The following is a 21917-nucleotide window of genomic DNA, read 5'->3' on the forward strand; positions in this document are numbered from 1 at the left end:
AATATTTTGAAACAGATTCATACTACATTTATAACTTGGTCACTGGCTTGTGTTAAGGAAATAATAGGAAGGCTGTTGGTAATTATTTTACTTGGTACATGCTGTCAGTATATTGAAGCAGATTGCTATTGTTAGGAATGGTAGTTTCTATAAATAATAAGGAAATATATCTTCCTTTTGATGACCTTTTCCTATATGTGGCATATCTTACTTCCATGATACATATTAAACTTTATTACATTTATTTTCTGTAGATATATGTGACTGGGCATACGTTTTGGTGTGTTTAGAGGTCAGAGGACAACTTGTGGTAATTAGTTCTTTCCTTTCACCAAGTGGGATCCAGGGATCAAACTTGAGTCATCAGGCTTTACACTATGAGTGGTAAATATATAGGGAATATTTCTAAATATAAGTACCTTTTATACAAAGAATGACTGATAGTTCTAAAGTCACTTATCAGTGCTTATTTGTTTATCTCTAGTGCCATTAGCCTCTTAGTTCTATCTAAAATTATGGCATGAAGTTTTAGAATGGAATTAGGTGAATTCTTTCTACTTGCAGGTCCAATGCTTGCTTAGATCCAAAAAAATTGCTTCGAATTATACTACTATGGACCAAATATTCAATTCTACTTAAATTTTGCAGTAATCTCAAAGAATAGAATTTTAGATTTAGATTATGTAGAACAATTACTTGTTTGGTAAAATAATTTATTCCTTAAATTGTATTGGTTACTTTACATGAAAAATACCTTAATCAAATGTTAATTTTCATGGATAAGGTTGATGAATATGAGTTTCTCCTAATAAAAACTTTATCTTTCCTAGGATAAGAACTAATGAAGAGGGTTAGTGACAAGTATGGGTTCAAGGTCATATGCCTTAGTGCTTCTCTCTCTTGGCATAATACGAGATTTAGATAGTTAATTTATAAAGCACTGTTAAATCTCCCATGATTATTAATTGAGGGAAAAAATAAACTCTAGAAATTTGATATTAACCAGAAGTCAAGTATTTGGAACTATGAATTAGTGATTTTTATATATAATGAAAAGGAAAGTTGCCATGCAGATGTAATAGTAAACTTACTGTTTTTATTGTTTTTGTTGTTCTGCTATACAGTTTAAGGGTCATACACTATCACCTTAGCTTATCTTTTTTTAAGCCAAAGAAAAGTCTACCATGTTAAAATAATTTTATAAGCTGACATACTTATTATGGTTTTTTAGAAAGTGTTTATTTCACTAATTAACACTTTGAGAGATAATAGTCAATTTCCAGTTTGTACATCTAAATAGTTTATTGCTGTATTGCTTAGCTAACTTTTGTCTTATCTGTTGGGCTTTGTTTCTGAGCTATACTAATCACTGTGCTTATTGTTTGAATGTCTGGTACAGGAAGCGAGCAGCTGCAAAGCATCTAATAGAGCGCTACTACCATCAGTTAACTGAGGGCTGTGGAAATGAGGCCTGCACGAATGAGTTCTGTGCTTCCTGTCCAACTTTTCTTCGTATGGATAACAATGCAGCAGCTATTAAAGCTCTTGAGCTTTATAAAATTAATGCAAAACTCTGTGATCCTCATCCCTCCAAGAAAGGAGCAAGCTCAGCTTACCTTGAGAACTCAAAAGGTGCATCTAACAACTCAGAGATAAAAATGAACAAGAAGGAAGAATTTAAAGGTAAGAGACTATATTTAAATTCAAAATGGTTAATTGAAAGCTATTTCAGAGATTTAAATTTGTGGTTTTTGGGTTTTTGCGTTTTTATAACCTGAAGATATCATAGTATAGTAAAGCCACTGTTTTTAAGTGTGGTAAAGACAGGTATTTAGTTACTTTATATTTTATTCTTATATTTACTGATTCAGAAGTTGTCCGTCAGAAGCAGATTATACTCTAAAAATTAATATGATAATGATTGAACTCAATTTGTAATGATTGTATTATAGCTAATATCTTATTAGGTCATAAAAATCTACTACATGTATTGAATTTGCAGTAAATACCTGGTATCAGGTCCAGAACTACAGGGGCTGTGGTAAAAGAAGGAGAAATACAAATATAAGGTATAAGGTAGTCTTTGTTTTCCTTTTTTAGAAAGCAGGGTAAAATTTTGCAATAGTTATCTGAATAATATATTTTTTCCTTCTAACATTTTCTTCTTACATACTGCTCTCTACCTCAGGAACTTGGTGTCCTCATAGGGATCTAACCTACCAATATTTACTCAGCTTTTGTGGGGCTTTGTTTCATTTTGTTTTGCTCAAGATAGGTGACACTGTTCTTATATTTTTAATACTCTTGCTTCTACTTTCCTAGTAATGAAATTAAAGGTTTACATTCCCATACTTTGTTTATATGGTACTGAGGGAGATCTCATAAATGAAAGATAAGCACTACCAACTGTGCTAGGTCCCCAATGCATCTAGTCTTTTAAAAATAGTCCTATGTTTCGAAAGTTCTTAAAACTTCTATTTTCCCTCATTGATTCTTCAGTCTATTTTTTCTCTTAATAGAAGTAATTATCAACTAGCAATAAGGTAATTGAATGTTTCACATTGCTACGGATTAGCCCCTATCACTTGAAACATGTTTAAAGGAATTAGTGAAATGAAATTATATTAGAATTTCATGTTAGTTTCACAATTGAACTAAAGAAAAATCAGAAAAATATTTTATTCAGTTTGGCTACACCAGTCCAATTTGTTCACATTGTAGATAAGTAGGTGAATGGTATCAATATTTTGAATGTAGAAGCTGCAATGTCTCAATTATACATGTTTCTACGACAGAGTGGACATCACAGAGTAACAGTAAATGAAATATAATATTTCACCATGGTTGAATGTGACTAACTGGAAAAATATAGTATATAATTGATATATTTATCGAGTTATAGCCCATGTATGCTGCTTTTTTTACACATCTTGTTTTTGTGGATCACTCCAAATTTTATTGCCTTTACTTATTTACTTTAATATTTTTGAATTAGGAATTACACAGGCTTAATCATACTTCATTTCTCATTATGATAATTATATATTTGTTGAATTTTAATTAAATATGTAGGTATCAATTAGTGTATCACAAATCTGTTCTTGCATGAAACTGTTTATGGTATAAAATGTTATGTTTTAAGAGTGTTTTGGACCTGAGTTTAGTGGCATTGTAGTCCAGATTCTCAGGAAGGACCGTGTTGATTTCCAATATGTCTGTTTATACTATGTGAAGCCATGTCTCAAACAAACAGTTTTCAAAAACACATATATTAAAATGTACAGGTGAATCTTAAAAAATGTTTCTTTACTTACCTGTTTGTTGATAACCAGATTATGGCGTTTTTTTTACACACACACACACACACACACACACACACACAGAGAGAGAGAGAGAGAGAGAGAGAGAGAGAGAGAAATAGAGAGGGGGCTGAGGGAGGGAGGGAAAGAAAGACAGAGACAGAGATAGACAGAGACAGACAGACAGATGATAGAGATAAACATTTTAAACATTTTAAGTCGAGTACTACCTGGAAAAAGTATTGATTAATAGTAGTTTGTATTCCTAGAATGTCAGTGTCATTTGATGAATGTGCTCTGAAAGAAGACATTGCAAGTCAATGGTGTGTGGATCCAGAGTGTTATTCTCCTTCAGGCAGGATGTATATTTATTGTTCTATATGTAGAACATGCACTTTCCAACCAATTTTATAATTTAGTGATAGGGAGATAAAACATTATCTTCTAACAGGCTGTTTATTCATTATAGATAGATTCTGTGTTTTGGTTATAGTTAAGAGAAATGGTCAAAGAAGATACCATAATTTTTTTCCATTAGAATAATGAGAAATCAGCTCCATGTTAGTGTTTTCTTACATATTCTTAGTAGACTAAAGAATTGAACTTGGATTGCCATGCTGCCTCAGCTAGGTACATGTAACTGAGTTTCATGCCTGGGACTCACAGTATAGAAGGAGAAAATGAACTCGTTCAGTTATCTATTCAACTCCATAGCTTCATCACCCCTAATAAGTAAATAGAGCATTTTTTAAAACAAAGAATTGAAGATCATAAAATAAGTAAGTGTCAATACTCTAGAACAGTCCATAGATCAGGTTTGTAGTATATACAGTTCAGTGCTTTGTGGTTTATGTTTTGGAAGCCATTCTATTAATGAGGACTTGAATTTTATATTGTCTCTTACTGTTGAATAGGTACCTTTAATAAATGTACCAATCATAGTAAAGATATTTATGTGTTAGATATATTATCAATGTATGGGATATATTGTCAGTGTAACTAAAAAAATTAAACTACCTTCAATGTTTAATTTAATAATTATAGTGTGCTACTCTTTGATGAAAGAGATTAAGTTTGGCTTCAGCATTATTATTTGATAAATATATTAATTTCTAAGACTTTAGTATATAAAATGTCATCTTTTCCCAATTAGATAAAATATCTTTTGTTTTGTTAACGAAATGGTAAAGCCTTTGTTGAAAGTAATTTCCCTAAGCTAGGAGACTTATGGTCCAAATCTGTTCCTGGGAGAAAAATAGATATGAATTTTGGTGCTTGTGGTCTTTACTTTCTTAGCTTCTTCCTTTTATTTGTTTTTAAATGACTGTAATAATTTCTAGTTGCTCTGTTAAGAGTTATTAGAACCCAAATAATGGTCATAGGTAGTAGTAGCTGTAGTAGCAGTTTTAACTTCAGTAGAGTTTACTTGAGTAGTAATATCTTTTTCTCAGCTTCAGAATGAAAACTCTGGAAGAAATGAAGAATACATAACATGAGTCAGTTTGATTTTACGATATACAAAAGTATAGAAAGAGTTGATTGCAAATGAAGGGGTTGAGGAAACCTTGTAAAACCTTGCCTCCTTAGTTTTTTGAGAACAATGTAAAGGAAAATGATTTTAGGTTATTAGCGTAGTAGCTTTTCGGTAAGGTTGTAATAAAGTACAGTGATGAAATGATAAATATATATATTTGTTCATATCTACAATAAATGTTACATACCAGTACATGTCTCGGTTACAAGGCAAGTCTTAAATTACCAATGCATAATTAATAATTATATGTTGAATGAGTGCCAAAGAAAGGGTGAGGTTGTTGGGATGACTTAAATAGAAAAGGAGCTGGTGATTTTAGGGTGTTAATAAGTAAATTACATTTTTTTAAAAATTCTAAATCAAATCCAGAATGTTTAGATATTTTGTTCAGTAAAAATTATAACAAAATAAACATGTATATTATAATAATAAATGTTCTTTTTCTTTCCATTTTCTAGAGGTGGAATACCTAACTGAAGAGAAAGTATATGAAATTTATGAATTTTGTAGGGCGAGAGAGGATTACTCCCCTTTAATTCGTGTAATTGGAAGAATATTTTCTAGTGCTGAGGCACTGGTTCAGAGCTTTCGGAAAGTCAAACAACACACTAAGGAGGAATTGAAATCTCTTCAAGAAAAGGATGAAGACAAGGATGAAGATGAAAAGGAAAAAGCTGCGTGTTCTGCTGCTGCTATGGAAGAAGACTCAGAAGCATCTTCTTCAAGGATGGGTGATAGCTCACAGGGAGACAACAATGTACAAAAATTAGGTCCTGATGATGTGACTGTGGATATTGATGCTATAAGAAGGGTCTACAGCAGTTTGCTCTCTGATGAAAAAATAGAAACTGCCTTCCTGAATGCACTTGTATATCTGTCACCTAATGTGGAATGTGATTTGGCATATCATAATGTGTACACTCGAGATCCTAATTATATCAATTTGTTCATTATTGTAATGGAAAATAGCAATCTCCACAGTCCTGAATATCTGGAAATGGCATTGCCGTTATTTTGCAAAGCTATGAGTAAGCTACCCCTTGAAGGTCAAGGAAAACTGATTAGGCTGTGGTCTAAATACAGTGCTGACCAGATTCGGAGAATGATGGAAACATTTCAGCAACTTATTACCTACAAAGTCATAAGCAATGAATTTAATAGCCGAAATCTAGTGAATGATGATGATGCCATTGTTGCTGCTTCAAAGTGTTTGAAAATGGTTTACTATGCAAATGTAGTGGGAGGGGACGTGGACACAAATCATAATGAGGAAGATGATGAAGAGCCTATACCTGAGTCCAGTGAATTGACACTTCAGGAGCTTCTGGGAGAGGAAAGAAGAAATAAGAAAGGTCCTCGAGTGGATCCACTAGAAACCGAAATTGGTGTTAAAACTCTAGATTGTCGAAAACCACTTATCTCCTTTGAAGAATTCATTAATGAACCACTGAATGATGTTCTAGAAATGGACAAAGATTATACTTTTTTCAAAGTTGAAACAGAGAACAAATTCTCTTTTATGACATGTCCCTTTATATTGAATGCTGTCACAAAGAATCTGGGATTGTATTATGACAATAGAATTCGCATGTACAGTGAAAGAAGAATCACTGTTCTTTACAGCCTAGTTCAAGGACAGCAGTTGAATCCATATTTGAGACTTAAAGTCAGACGTGACCATATTATAGATGATGCACTTGTCCGGGTAAGTTTGACTATTATTTAAAATTGGACTTAAACTAAAAGCTGCAGAGTGATATATTTCAGTGAATTCATTTTATCTCTAACTTTGAATAAAAAAGATAGAATCATGTTAACATTTCTGATTTATATTACTCCAACTTTGTTGCTACTTACCAAAAATATTGGTATCTTGGTTGTCCAATGATAATTTTCTTTTGAACAAGAATAAATTTTCTAGGGTTGGGGAGATGACTCACTGGATAAAGATTTTGTTGTGCAAACATGAGGGCTTACGCTTGGATTTCTTGAACAATGTAAAACAGGATATGATAGTTCCATTTGTAATACTACTTTCTAAAGCAAGATAGAAAGTAGAGACAGAAGAATCCTCAGAAGCTAACCTCATATGTAAACTGAAAAATAACCAGACCTTGTCTCGGTAGAAAGCAAAGACTAATACTTGACGTTCTCTGACCTCCACACAAATATTTCCCCCTTTTGGCCTTTACACACACACATATGCATACACATGCATACACATGTGCATACTGACAGGCACAAAACAAACAAAAGGAATGGATTTTCTAAATCTTGAAAGCCAGCCTTACATGTTTCCATTAAGAAGAAAAGATTTGTTTTCAAAGATTGGAACACATGACAAATGGTATTGTTATACCCAATGTTAAGAATGGAAGTAGGTGTAATTGGAAGAAATAATACAATAAATCTGTATTGTAAAAGAATTAAAAACTGCTCATCAAATTCCTTTATGTAGAATACAACTCAGAGTTGTATTGTGAACTTGATGATATGACCAGGAAAGGTTAGTCTATGTTACTAGTAAGTCTTTGGAGTTCTAAGCCACCCAGTATCTTGTTTGACACTGTAGGATTTTTTTTTTTAAATAATAATAATAATTATGTGAATTTTAAAACTAATGTAAAATAGCTATTTTTGTGACTTGGAATTAATATTAATAGTATTAGTTAAATCTATATGATTTAACTGGGAAGTCAGGAACTTCTAACTGCCTGTTTCCCCCCTCCCTCCCCCACCAAATGATATTGCCTCTTGTCTGTTCCTTCTTTCCACAGATGACAAAAATTGCAGAGTCCGTATCAGTTAAACCAGAAAATTGGTTTGGAAATTGCCAGTCATATGTTAACAAAATTATATTTAAGGAATTCAGGGTATTCCTTGGTATTAATTATTCTTGTTAGTGCTAGTTCTTTTTGTTTAACTTGATGTAAGATTTAGTACCAGTTACAAATGAAGCATCATCCTTATATTCTAACAAATTATAGCCCATTAATGAATAACTAACATACTAGTTATTTGAACATTTATTTTTGGGGTGGATTTGTCTAAATATGAAAAGCCATAAGACTGGACTAAATCCACATTTAATAGAAAAATTATGCACCTGTCCTTCCTGATTTTTTTCATTATTTTCTTCTTATATTCTTATATTCTTTTTTTTTTCTATAATAAAGGTATTGGATTAAGAGCCAGTAAAAGCTTAGATAGTATTAGTAAATTTTTTAAATTATCATAATTAGCCCCTTATTTTCCTAATGAATTGTTGGAATAAAATTAACAGTTAAGCCTTGTAATTATGCTAACAAACTGTTGCTAGTAAATACCATTTAATTATGTCAACTGGTCATATGGTTTGACACATTATAAATTGTGATTCCTTTGATAATATCCATACTTGACTAGTACCAGTTTATACAAGCCCTGGCCTTCAGCAATTCTGTGTGTCTGTCTCATTGATAAGAAGATGGAATTTATCACAAAAATTCTTAAGAGTTTTCACCGAGCTCTTCTCCTTTCCCCTATCTTGCTTTCTTTTCCCTTTCTCTTTCTCTTTTTTCTCTTTCTGAATCATTTTAAACTGACCCCTCTCAAATGTTTTCCTTTTTTAGTATTCTAGTATGAAAGGGTTAGAAATATAAGCATAGACTCAGGCCTTAGAGATCAAATTGATGACCCCCAGCAAAGGGTAATTATTTTAGTCATACTAGATTAATACAGAAAGTTGGAGGTTTACAGCAAGCTATATTTGAGAAAATACCCACAGGTGAACTGATGGAATTCTACTGTCTCCATGTCTTATTCTACATAAACCCCTGTTGTTTTTAAACCTTGTTCTTTCTTTCATAAAATAGCTTGACAGAATATTTCTGTTCATCACTGTCTCTTTTACCGGATCATTTTGAACTGTATAGGAAGCTGTGTAGAGAAAAAGGAATGAGAAGTTTTGCAGTGAATTTAACATTAATAAATACATAATAAAAGTTATAGAAACCTAACCTTTTGAGTTAGTAGGAAGGAAATAATATGTTTTTCTCCTTAGTTTATAAGTGAGACCTAGAAAAGCCTATATATGTGAGTTTTGTAACTTTTTTTTTGACTCTCATATTTCAGTGTTAGACTAGCTGCCTTAAAGGTAGACAGTAGGGTAGTAAATTAAAATTAGTAATTTTTTATTTTTATTTGATAAAGAATATTTATATAGCCTATCCTTGCACTTGGGATATTGTTTCTGTTTCCCACTTGAATGCTAAAATTATAAATGTGTACAAACACTCCTGGCCAGTTTTCTTTTTTAAGCAAAAGTCCATTCATTGATTTCAATCCGTCTAACAACTCTTTTCCCCAACTGGTATTTTTAGAAAATCTGTCTTATTGACAAGAGAATAGTTAGTGTATACTATTTTCTTAAATTTATTTCTACTAAACAGTAAATAAACAATAAAGAAGTAAATCTACAATTTATTTCTACTAAAAAGAAAAAAATGCAACAGTTCTCTTACTTTGTTTTGAATGGTTTTGCCCTTTTTAAAATTAGAAAATAATACAGATATAAATATTAATGAGAACCTAGATTCCATTTCAGTAACAATCCTAGTGTAGAAGTTTTAACATATTCTTTAAAAAAAAATTCTTTGTAGGCTGTTGTGTTGGTTTAGTACATAAAGCCACTTACCACCAGGCTTGGTGACTGCATTTAATTCCTAAGACATAAATTGTAGGAAATAATTGACTCTTCAGTCTTATTCTGTGAACTCCTCATGTTGTTGTTCTTTGGCACACATGTCCCTCTACTATCCAGCAAATAAATGACACATTTTCTCTCTCCCCTTTTTAAAAAATAAAGCATTTTGAAAGATGTTGCATATGTAAAATCTTAAAACCTTTTTTTTTTTTTAAGTAGTATAAGATCAGATGTATCAAGAGACAGTATTTCCATGTGCGAGATGCGTTAGACTCCCTTCACAATCTAAAAGGAGAATTGCCCCCCATAAATACACAACAAAAGTCGAGGTCTGGTCTTTTAGGGGTCCAGATTAGGAATTCTTATGAAAACTTAGTGGTCTGTTCCTTCTAGTATTTTGGTACATCTATGCTCCAAACCAATATTTGGGAAACAATGGTTAGTACAGTTTTTACGTATAGGCTATTGACTACTTTAGTGTCATGTGTAGAGTATTGCTAGTATTTAAAAGGGATAATGAAGTCAGTGTGACTAAAATAGGAATTGACAGTGGTGTGGGACCTGATTAAATTTAGTTAAGTTCTAAAATTTTCCATAGTTAACTAAAAATAATTGTTAAGATGTAGAATTGGAAAGGAAAGTCCAAAAACCCAGGAGCTGGCATACATAGATGAAGAAAAAGTTGTTTGAATTACTGCCCAATTTTCTCTGAAAATCCAGAAGCATTATTTAACTCAGCTTCCATTATTTCACTTAATATAAAAACCGATTGCAACATAAACTTGATCTTTTTTTAAATATGTTGACATATAGTTCTTTAATAATGGAGTTTTTCTGCACTACTCTAGGTGTATTTCATTCATTCATTAATAAAATTGTGCTTAATATGGTAGCTATTTAAAATTATTCTAACAGAAATTAATGGAATCCTCTTATTTCTATCTTCAAAGTAATTTCTTACAACCAGAATGAGAGATAAACAAGTCAGTAGCATAAAAGCTTAGCATCATATAATCATTTAAAAGAATGAAATTTATCAAAGGCCCTAGTGCTACATTAAAAAAAATTGGAATTTAGAGAGATTCTTACTTGCAGAAATGAATGTCATATTTGGATTTCGGATGGGACTTAGGATGTAAGATGTAATCATTTAACTCAGCTGTTACCTCCTTAAACTTTAAGGCACAATAGACTGGTCTTGAGTTATTTACAGAACATGAAAAAGTTAAATTCATCAAGATAATTGCATTTACGATCTATTTATCAAAGTGTGTAAGTCACTCTTCTTTACCCCAAACAATTTTAGGGTCTAAACATTTTAAAATAGAGCTAATTTGAGTGTTGCTTCTATTTAACAATATCATTAGCAGTTTCTTTTTTCAACTGTGTCAAAATAGGATTTGAGATAAAAACTCGGGATTTCCAAAGGTTTTAGGCTAGCTTCCTTCCTTTTTTCATATTTATTTATTTTCAGATACATCAGAAGGGGGCCTCAGATTCTATTATAGATAATTTTGAGCCACCATGTGGTTGCTGGGAATTGAACTCAGGATATGGAAGAACAATCAGTGCTCTTAACCACTGAGCCATCTCTCCAGCCATGTGTAAAGGTTTTAAATGATAGTGCTAAAATTTTTTTTGACCCTTGAAGATACGGTTATAGAATGTTTCTTGTTTTTTAAATCAGTATATCATTCTGCTTAGAGTTTTGGGAATGTTTTCATATAAAGTCAGCTTGTTAAAATTATCTCTCTAGGATTTTGTGTTGCCAATTGAGGTTAAGAAAAATATTAAACAGTTGATGAGTGATGAGTGAGATTTCCTAGTACGAAAAGAAGTAATATTTAACTACTGTACTTTAATACAGCATAATAGTACCAGTGTATTTTAATTTTCTCCAGTGCTGTCTATGAAGCCAGTACTATTTTATTTTATACTTCCAGAAAGATACATATACAAATCCATTAGTGTTTAATAAATAAGGTCAAGAATCCATGCAGATTTTTTGCAGAATTATCATAAACATATTCCAACAGTTTTCATATATCCAATTACATGTTAGACAACTTTATTTTACAAATTCATCTAAGGAATATAACTTTAATTTTATTTTCTACATTATTCTTTAGGTGATGCAACAATGACTTAAAAGTTTAGGGGTGTGTGTGTGTGTGTGTGTGTGTGTGTGTGTGTGTGTGTGTGTGTGTGTGTGTTTTAATCTTTTAAGAGTTATTTTTGGGCGGGGTGTATTTTGAGACAGTTTTTCTGTATAGCACTCGCTGTCCTGGAACTCACTCTGTTAACAACTCTGGCCTGGAACTCAGAGATCTGCCTGCCTCTGCCTCTAAAGTGATGAGATTAAAAGCTTGGCAAGAGTTACTATTTTTAAGGGAAAAAAAATTAATGTGACTTCTTTTGCTTATGGCTTTTGTGTATGGTTAGTATTAAATTTTTGTTTTTGTTACCACATTTTTAAAAAGATAGGCTACTAATGCATCATCTCAAACAAGATAATAATTTAGAAAGTCATTTTGGCAACATTGAAAATGGTCTTCTTAAATTGCTAATTTGATATTTCACCTACAAAATTAAGCTACCAACTATTTTTAAATTATAATATATGAATATATCCTAATTCTGAAAATAATGAGTGTTGTTGAAAATATGGAAAAACAAGAAAATCACACAAAATCCAAAAGAAAATATTATCTCTAGTTTCTTTGGAAAAATAGGTAAACAATGCTCTAAATGCTTGCTCCCTGGATAAAAACCTCTCTGCTCTGAATTACTATTTCTTAAGTTATTCGCCCTTTTATTACTTCGAGACCATCTATAAAATGGTTTTAGCAGCCTATCTTGCTAAGGAGTTATAGGTATCAAATCAGTTTTAATTGTAAAGTGACCCATAAGTTTTTTATATTGTTGCTGCTGCTGCTCTTATTCCTGGAATACTTCTGTTTTTAAAATCTTGTGGTTAAATATTCTGACAAAACTGGAAATATTTATTTTCTTGTTAGTCTTATTTTAGATAGAGAATCACTATAAAGCCCTCATTGGACTGGACTTTTGTATGTAGACATAACTGCAGTAAACCCACTGAGTTTGAGTGCTGGTATCAAATACATGTTCGAAAATATATAAAAAGTTTGGAATATTTAAAAATTACTAAATGTACAACTGTATACTTAGAGTTAATGTTAGGGAATTAATTTAAGTACTTCAGCTATTAATTTATTTGATACTGTATTATTATGCTTATTTTACATTTCAAACCAAAACAAAAAGATAGAAAATTATTTTTTAGTGATCACAATAGAATATACCAGAATCAGAATTTTGGGAAAGGCTAGAGACTGGACAGATGTATGCTGTCTTGAATACCAACAAACCTTTGAATGAATAATTAACATGTTTTCTTAGCAGGTCGAGAACTGGAGAAAGTACAGTAATAACAGTATATTGTGTTGGGACTAAATTTGATCTAAGATGATCATGTAAATTCAAGTGTTCAGAGTTATTCTGTTTTAGAACAGGTTTATAGCTAACACTGTTGTTGATATTTTTTTTCTCCATTTCCAAGGCTAATTTTAAATCTATATATTTGACCGTAAAGTATCAGACCTTCCTATTGATAGTTTTTGGTGACATAAAATTATAAATTTTAAAAATCTATATTTTGAAGGATAATATGCTAACAGTTTTGCATGCTCCTTAGAAATGGTATATTCTTAAGCATTTTCCATCTTATATGGGAAGAATATTACCTGTTCCTTTAGTACATTAGAAAATAGGATTGATTTATTGAAGCTTTAATTAAATGTTAATATTTAGTGCTATTTGAAACTTGTAAGAGAGTATTTAGTTTCTTTTATATGCACCAACAAAATACTGCTGAAAAATAAATTTTCAATAAATACTGAACTGAAAATTATGTATGTGAGCTTAGAAGGCAGATCAGCTTACAAGAAGTCCTGAGTTTAATCTTCATAAGTCTGTTAAAGAAAAGAAAATTTGAGTGGTCATTGTAGTTCTGATGCTACGCCAAGGAGAGATACTTTCCTGACAAACAAGGCGGACAGGTCCTGAGGAATAACATCTTAGGTGGAAGGAGATATGTACATGTACATACATGAAGACATACAAATGAGTTAAAGAAGACCAACATAGAGATTCTTAATAGAATAAATTCATAGACTTTTAGACCCCAAAAGATGAAGATATACAGGACATAATTTCAAACATTCTCCTCTTCCCCACCCCAATCCAACATTGTTTTGGCTATATCCTTTATTAAGAAATATATAGCTTCTTAAACACAATACATACTTGTATGTTGAAATAAATTTTGCCAAAACTAGTAAGTCAGTTTGCTTCTTTTTTTCCTTTCAGAAACAAAATTGATTGTTTTGTTTCCCTATTGTTTTGTTTTTGCTACTCCTTGTTTTCTTTTACTTACTCTTTTCCTGTTCTCAATGGTCCTCTTTATACTTTCAACTAACAGCTAGAGATGATCGCTATGGAAAATCCTGCAGACTTGAAGAAACAGTTGTATGTGGAATTTGAAGGAGAACAAGGAGTAGATGAGGGAGGCGTTTCCAAAGAGTTTTTTCAGTTGGTTGTGGAGGAAATCTTTAATCCAGATATTGGTAAGTATTAATGATAAGACTATGATGGTGTGTTAATCTTTTGAATTGTGAACTTGGTTTATAAGTATTTTCAGTTATGATAAGCTGTAAAAGAACCGAGCATACCTTACCCATAATTACAGATAACAAATATGCATGCTTCAGGAACTGTTCTGTTACTAATGTAATTCAAGTTATTCCATAGATTACTTAGCTAAATATTCTAGTAGAAAACAATTACCTTCTCGGTAAATTTCATTTGAAAAACCTTAGGATGGTGGATTTGAAAAACCTGAAGTAATGAGAATCATGGGTTATATAATTTATCCTCTGGTTACTTTATAGCTTAGTTGCACTTAAGACTAAGAGCATCCATTGGTGAAATTCTATCACATTTATTATTTGTGAACTGGAACTTTTGATACTCTGTGGGTTTATAACATGGCTTGCAAGTAAATAAATGCACATACATACATAATTTACATATTTTTCAAACTGGAACGCAAGCATGAATTGGATACTGTGAAACCACTATTCCACAAATATTAAATTGCAAGAAAAAGCCTAGACTTAATTTATATTCCTACAGTTCAAGGAGAACTATAGGCGTAGTTTGCTTTCTCATTAAAACTGAAAGTTAAAATGAGGAAACATTTTAAAATATTTCCAAAATTCTTATAAAATTAACCTAAAAGTATATTTTAATGCTGTTTTATTTGTTTTTTTAATAATCTTGTTCCATTAGAAAAACATTTCCTAAAGCTTTTTTGATTTGCTTATTTTGCTTTCTAGACAATCTTTTTATACTATATTAGGACTCTGGGCTTAAACTCATAATTTTTCCTGACTCATTTTACCAAGTGCTAAGTTAAACTTTGTTTAAAAATTATCCTGAGAAGCAACTGAAAATAAACTTAGAAAAGTTAAAAGGCATATAAAATTTGTTTTAATTTTTTTTATGTTTAGTAAAAATAAGACAAATCTCTTAATGCTTACAAAGATAAAATAATGATAGGAAAAATTGCTCTTGAGTTTGGCTTTGAATAATGAAGATCATGTAAAGCTGAACGATCACAAAATATTATATTAACTCTGATTTGTTATGAATTTTAAGTAACTTAAAGTTAATCAACTTTCTCCAGATTTTTGTACTTAATCATGCATTTGCTTTATAACATAATGAACCTTTTATTAGTCAATAAAGATTGATAAACATTGAATTTAATAAAACTATAGAACAAACTTTACAGAAATATCACCCACATTTTGATTTTATTTTGTTGTGTTTTCCACATTGTATAACACGAATGAACACATTTTTGATGATCAGATCTCACATGTATGACATAGAAAAAAAATATATCTACTTTATTTAAATTCCATATGTGATTTTGTTAAAAATTGTATTTAAATTGTTAGCCTTTCAAAAAGTATAAATTATATTTAATTATTTCTTTATAGGTATGTTCACATATGATGAAGCTACAAGATTATTTTGGTTTAATCCATCTTCTTTTGAAACTGAGGGTCAATTTACTCTGATTGGCATAGTCTTGGGTCTGGCTATTTACAATAACTGTATACTGGATGTCCATTTTCCCATGGTTGTGTACAGGAAGCTAATGGGGAAAAAAGGAACGTTTTGTGACTTGGGAGACTCTCACCCAGTAAGTTTTTTGTCCTTCATTAATAGTCTTTAAGATTGTATCTAAATATAAAAGTGTATCTTAATTTATATAAAAACATGATTTTATTTGTAAACTTTTGTTATTATCTACTGTTATCTACTACAGTAAAGTACTTTTAGTCTGGTTAAGTATAGTAAACACTCATAATTTTGTATATATTGCATCAAGTATGTTTTGATTGACCTAAAAAATGTTATAAACATCATGTTTTCAGTGTCACATGTGAGTCTGCTTAGTAGAATGACCATTGCCTGGTCCTTGATAGGTATAGTTGATACGTGTGTTGTTTTGTTGCTTTTTGTTTTTCGTTTTGTTTTGTTTTTCCTTTTCCTGTGTTCTGCCACCAGCATGGAGACAGAGTGTATATTCTAGAGCACAGTATAAACTCTGTTGCCGAACTGATGATTTAAAGAATTTTTAAGTAAAGATTGACACATTACCTGTGATAGCCTGTTTTATTACATTACTTGAGAGATGTAGAATATTTATGGCTTTGTTTTTGTTGGCAAGTTGTTTCCACAAAGAATGAACAATTTATTTTTATTTGTTTTAGTGATTATTTGGTAACCTCACTTCTCTTTCTGGTTGTTAGGTTTTATATCAGAGTTTAAAGGATTTATTGGAATATGAAGGGAATGTGGAAGATGATATGATGATCACTTTCCAGATATCACAGACAGATCTTTTTGGTAACCCAATGATGTATGATCTAAAAGAAAATGGTGATAAAATTCCAATTACAAATGAAAACAGGGAGGTAATAAAATTTTTGTCATTGTTTTGTAAGTATGTAATTTCAAAGCAGTATTCTTACAAAGTTTTCAAAAGAATTATCTAATATGGTTTGAAGCAGTAACAAAATCTTTATCCAAATAGTAAAGCTACAATTTTCTAACTCTTAGATAAGAGCTCATGTGATTTTTACACAATTAATTATTAATTCTCCTTTAGGGAAAGACTAAACAGACTAGAAAAGAATGAAGGGGTAAATATTACTACACAGGGCCTTACCATATTAAACCTAAGAGGTATACAGAACTCAGTTATTGAGATCTGATGTAGTGTTTAAAAGTATTTTCCATTGAAGTCTAATTATACTTAGGAAATTATCCATATTAGATTTGATTTCTGTTAACTTTAAAAGGTGTTCACTTGGCAACAGAAGATAACTGTGAGCATAAAAACATTACAATAAGTAGTATAATTTTAAGAAATATATTAATTTATTCTATTATTTCTTGGTGAAATATTATACTATCAAGATACAGGCTACATTTTTATAATTTGGTATAGTGGCTTAGTTTACTACCAAGTACCATTTTTGCTGAACTGATACAGTAGCCAGCATACCAACACCAAACATTCCAGAGGAAACCTGAGACATTCTGGTTTATTCAGATTCAGTATTCATAGCTTAAATTTATATTGTATATTAGAGTTTCTCTTATTATATAAAGTCCTTTGTAATTTTCATATTAATATTACTATTAGATAAATTTATATTTTATATTAATTTCTCTTTTATTTATTCTTGGAATCATACTGTACGGCTTTTATCCACATGACTTACAGCTCTAATATCTGTCAGTAGTGAGAGATTATGAAAATAATTTTCTTCTTACATAGAACATTTTATTAATTTTTTAAGACTTATGTTTATCTTATATGTATGGTGCTTTGCCTGTATATTGGCACTTGCATATATTGCTCATGGTGTCCAGAAAAGGGTATTTAGTTCCCTGGAAACTACATGGTTGTTAGCTACTGTGTTAATGCTGGAAATTGAATGTAAGTCTTCTCCAAGAGTTGCTAATGCTCTTAAGTACTGAACAAACTCTCCAAAATCTACTTTTAAAATATTTTAACGAGAAATACTGCTGAAGGTTTTCTTGGGGTGGAGGGTGAGTATTAAAACTATGTAGCCTAATAGCTAATTGTGTTTCAATTGTATAGCATTTGATTTCTTGTTAATATTCCTACAGGAATTTGTCAATCTCTATTCAGACTACATTCTCAATAAATCTGTAGAAAAACAATTCAAGGCATTTCGCAGAGGTTTTCATATGGTGACTAATGAATCACCCTTAAAATACTTATTCAGACCAGAAGAAATTGAATTACTTATATGTGGAAACCGGGTAAGAAAGACATCTATAAAAAAGGTCATAATTTATTTTTTTATTTTTTAATTGTGTACTATAGATGTTAAGGTGCATTTTTTTTCTATAATTTTCAGAATCTCGATTTCCAGGCACTAGAAGAAACTACAGAGTATGATGGTGGCTATACAAAGGAATCTGTTGTGATTAGGTGAGGTGTTTAATTCTTAAAAAGGAAGACTTTTCATCAAAGAAGTGCATGTGTGCTTTTGTGTCATGTATCTGTTGGTACTGGTTACCAAACAAGTAAGCTCAAAAGTAGGCTCGTATTAATATTACTAATTTTCATGCAGTCTAATGCTTTATTTCATGAATTAAATGATTTATGTCTCCTATTTTCTCTTGCATTTGGTTTATTTTTGGTAATGTATAAATGGTAGATTATTTAGTCTTTAAGATACTTGGGAAGAACCATGTGTACTTGTGATTCTGAACAATTCTTGGGACAGTATTACCACTAATATTGTTCTCTAGTCAAATGCCCTTGTTTTCTACTTCTCTGTAATATGCTACTATCCAACTCTGAAAGATCTTTTTCCCTTGTCTTATAATCTGAATGGTCAAAATGTCCTTTTGGCATCTACTGTGATGTCAGGGGCATTTAATCAGATATTTTTCTGGAAGATCGTTTGAGCTATAAGACTCAAGTATGTGGACAATAGAATGAATATTAACATGTCTAGTAATGATAAATTACCATTATATTTATATCATAGTATTATTTTATTATTCATTTCAGTTTGTAGCGACTACTCTTGCTTTGCCCTTTCTAATACCAGTCACAAAGGTGTTTTCTCATGGCAGCCATTATATTGCTGTTCATTTTTTCTTTTTTTTCTTTTTGAGTGAATAGAAGGAACATATACTTAATATTTTTTTGTTTTTTTTCTTGGATATTTTATGTATTTACATTTCAAATGTTATCCACTTCCCCCACTCTCCCATACTCCATCCCACTGTTTCTATGAGGATACTCCATCCTCAGGGACCTGGCATCACCCTACATTGGGGAAACAAGCCGCTGCTCAGTTTGTAAGTTGATTCATAACAGGGATCAACATGGTAATAGGAAAGCCTCAATGGGAATATCCTAGCATTATCTCTACAATATGGCAAAGTAATATTTTAGATTAATGTATGCGATTTGCTTATTTATTCTCTTATTATTGGCAATAGGATTATCATGATATTAGAGCTATTAAAAATAAAATTTTCATTCTTACTGTTGAAGTGTTTTCATTTCTCCTGAAGAAGCACTTTAAGTAGAGGTTTGTGGATATGTAGTAGATAACATTTTTAACTTTAAGAAGCACTGCAAGAATGCTTTTGCAAAACGGTACTGTCATTTTACCCTAAGATGACCAACAATGCTATAACTCAGTTTTATATCTCTATTAGTCTTTGGTCATGTTGTCTTGGAGTATTAAATAAAATTTCATTTGTTTAAATTTGTTTATCACTGATGACTCATGATCTTAACCATTACTTTGTGAATTGTCTTTTCCACTTTTCACTGATATAAACTATTTCTTTTAGAATGTATTCTTTTTAAAGGGTAATTTACAAACATGTTATATATGTGCTCTTATGGTCTGCAGCTTTTTTTGTCCACTGAATTTTATTTTTGTTGAAATGGAGTTTTGCATGAATTACTTCTAGACATGGTTCTTCTCTGCTTATTCCTGTGTTCTTTGATCAAAATCACACCTTGTTGATTCTTTTACCTTTTTTTTTCCTTTTTTTTTTTTTTTTTCAGGGGCTGGGGCGAACCCAGGACCTTGCGCTTCTAGGCAAGTGCTCTACCACTGAGCCAAATCCCCAACCCTGATTCTTTTACCTTTATAGAACAAAGAACAAGTCTTTATGTCAGATGGGGTGAAATCCTTTACTTTTTCATTGATCTCAATGTTTTCACTAATTTTAATTCCATATAGATATTAAAATCTGTTTGTTGAATTTTACATGGATTAATTTTCTGTTTGAGGTTTTGATTTGGGTTGAATTGATTGAATAAATCAATTGAGAATTGTCATTTCATCAGTCTGGAATCTCTAAACCTCAAGCATGACAGAACTTTCTATTTAGTTATACCAAAGTCTCATCCAGCATTGTTTTGTAATTGACGTATTGAGATAATATATGCTTTAGTTTGAATAAATTAGAATATTATGCTTCTTATATATTATTTCATCTTTTATATTTCTGAGACCAAGCTCATAATTACTTCTATTGCTTTAAAAAGCCTTGTCAGAAAATTCAAACAAAATTTTAATCTCTGTTGGCATCAGTTATTTTAACTTCCTTGTTCTTGGTATGATAGCTTCTTTTTTTTCATTTTTTGAGGGCTTTTAAAAAATAGATCTTTTTTCCATATAATATATTTATTATGGTTTCCCTCTCCCTGTACCCCTTCCAGATCCCCCATACCTCCCTTCCCATCTGGATCCATGCCTTTTCTGTCTCTTGTAAGACAGCAAATGAGTATCTAAGGAATAATAAAATAAATTATGATAAACAGCACACAGATGATGATCCAACAGCTAAGCAAGAAAAAGAGTCAAAGGAAAATGGTTAAAAGAACCTTCTATAGATGTAGAGACACACATTTGTATATTAGATAATCTCATAAAAATGCAAAGCTGTAATACATAATCAGAGGACCTTTAAGGTATGGGGGGAGAAACACCATGACTTAACAGTATGAGACCATGATCCTCTGTAGATGCCTTGAGTTAGTTTTATGTTGGCCATTTACTGCTGGACATGGCCCCACACATAAGAGTGGCATGTTTCTTCAGTGAGACTTGCTTATAGAAAACTAATGTTTCATTTACAAGTGTCTGTGAATTGGTGATAGCCTCTGGATTAGGAATTGGGTATATATGTTCACTTTTCACTTCTAGCACTGCATCTGTTACAGATCAATGCAGGATCTGTGCATGTTGCCACAATCTCTGTGAATTCATACATGCAATATTTGGTTGTGTCAAAAAGGCATTGATTCCTTAGTGTGTGCCCTCCACCCCCGCTCCCCATTCTTACATGACTTCCCCCTTTTCCACAGAGTTCATGCAGCCTAGAGGGGAGATACTCTCACTCTCTTCCTATTTTGTGGCTGTGAGTCTCTGTATTTGTTCCATCTGCTTTAGGAAGAAGCTCTCAGATGATGGCTGAGCAGGGCATAGCTCTAGAAATGAAGCAGGATGCTTTTGGAGTCATTTTACTGTAACATTCCATTAAAAAGAAAACAGTAGTATTTGGTTGCCTCTGGGTTCCTGGGCTATCTGGTCTCAGGTTCTTAGCCCTACAAGCAATGTTAGATACAAGTTTAGCTCATAGAGTTGGTCTTAACTCAAATTGAATATTGGTTACCCCTACCAGCTTTGTGCCACTATTGCACCAGCTTATCTTGCAAGCAGATCACTCTTGTAGATCAAAGGACTTGTAAATGGGTTAATGTTACCTTTCTCCTTTGGTATAGTACAAAGTACATACTATGAATAGGATTTTGTCATTACCTTTAATGCTTCAGCTGTTAAGTCAAGAGACTCAGAATCCTATTAAAATGTTTAATAATCAGTCATTATTATGTTCTCTGACTTTGGTTTTCATTTGTACTATTTTGCTATCTCATTCTGCCCAGGTTTCCCTGCTTTTTTCTGGTGCTGATTATAAGGACTTTTCTCAACTGAACACACTCTGTCTCTCTGTCTTTGTCTCTCTCTCTCTCTCTCTCTCTGTCTCCTCTCTCTCTCTCTCTCTCTGTCTCTCTCTGTCTCCTCTCTCTCTGTCTCTCTCTGTCTCTCTCTCTGTCTCTGTCTCTGTCTCTGTCTCTCTCTCTCTCTCTCTCTCTCTCTCTCTCTCTCTCTCTCTGACCTGTCTTTGAGTAGAGGAAAAATATTTCCCACAATTTACATGTTGGAGAATA

At 31.7% G+C, this 21917-nt stretch overlaps 1 protein-coding gene across 6 annotated transcripts in view; it reads left to right on the forward strand.

The window, feature by feature from the left end:
* Ube3a (ubiquitin protein ligase E3A) overlaps positions 1–21917 on the forward strand; it is a 90027-nt gene that overhangs the window by 50572 nt on the left and 17538 nt on the right. For all 6 annotated transcript variants that reach the window (XR_004386906.1, XM_032893494.1, XM_032893492.1 and 3 more), the window contains 7 exons: positions 1400–1683; positions 5292–6538; positions 14019–14163; positions 15604–15809; positions 16423–16587; positions 17813–17968; positions 18067–18140. Coding sequence is in view for 5 of the 6 variants with exons in the window: in XM_032893494.1 (XP_032749385.1) it covers positions 1400–1683; positions 5292–6538; positions 14019–14163; positions 15604–15809; positions 16423–16587; positions 17813–17968; positions 18067–18140 (2277 nt within the window). In the remaining variant the exon portion in view is untranslated. The remainder of the gene's footprint in view (positions 1–1399; positions 1684–5291; positions 6539–14018; positions 14164–15603; positions 15810–16422; positions 16588–17812; positions 17969–18066; positions 18141–21917) is intronic.

This window comes from Rattus rattus, chromosome 2 (genome assembly GCF_011064425.1).
Source record: "Rattus rattus isolate New Zealand chromosome 2, Rrattus_CSIRO_v1, whole genome shotgun sequence".
NCBI classification, from domain to species: Eukaryota; Metazoa; Chordata; class Mammalia; order Rodentia; family Muridae; genus Rattus; species Rattus rattus.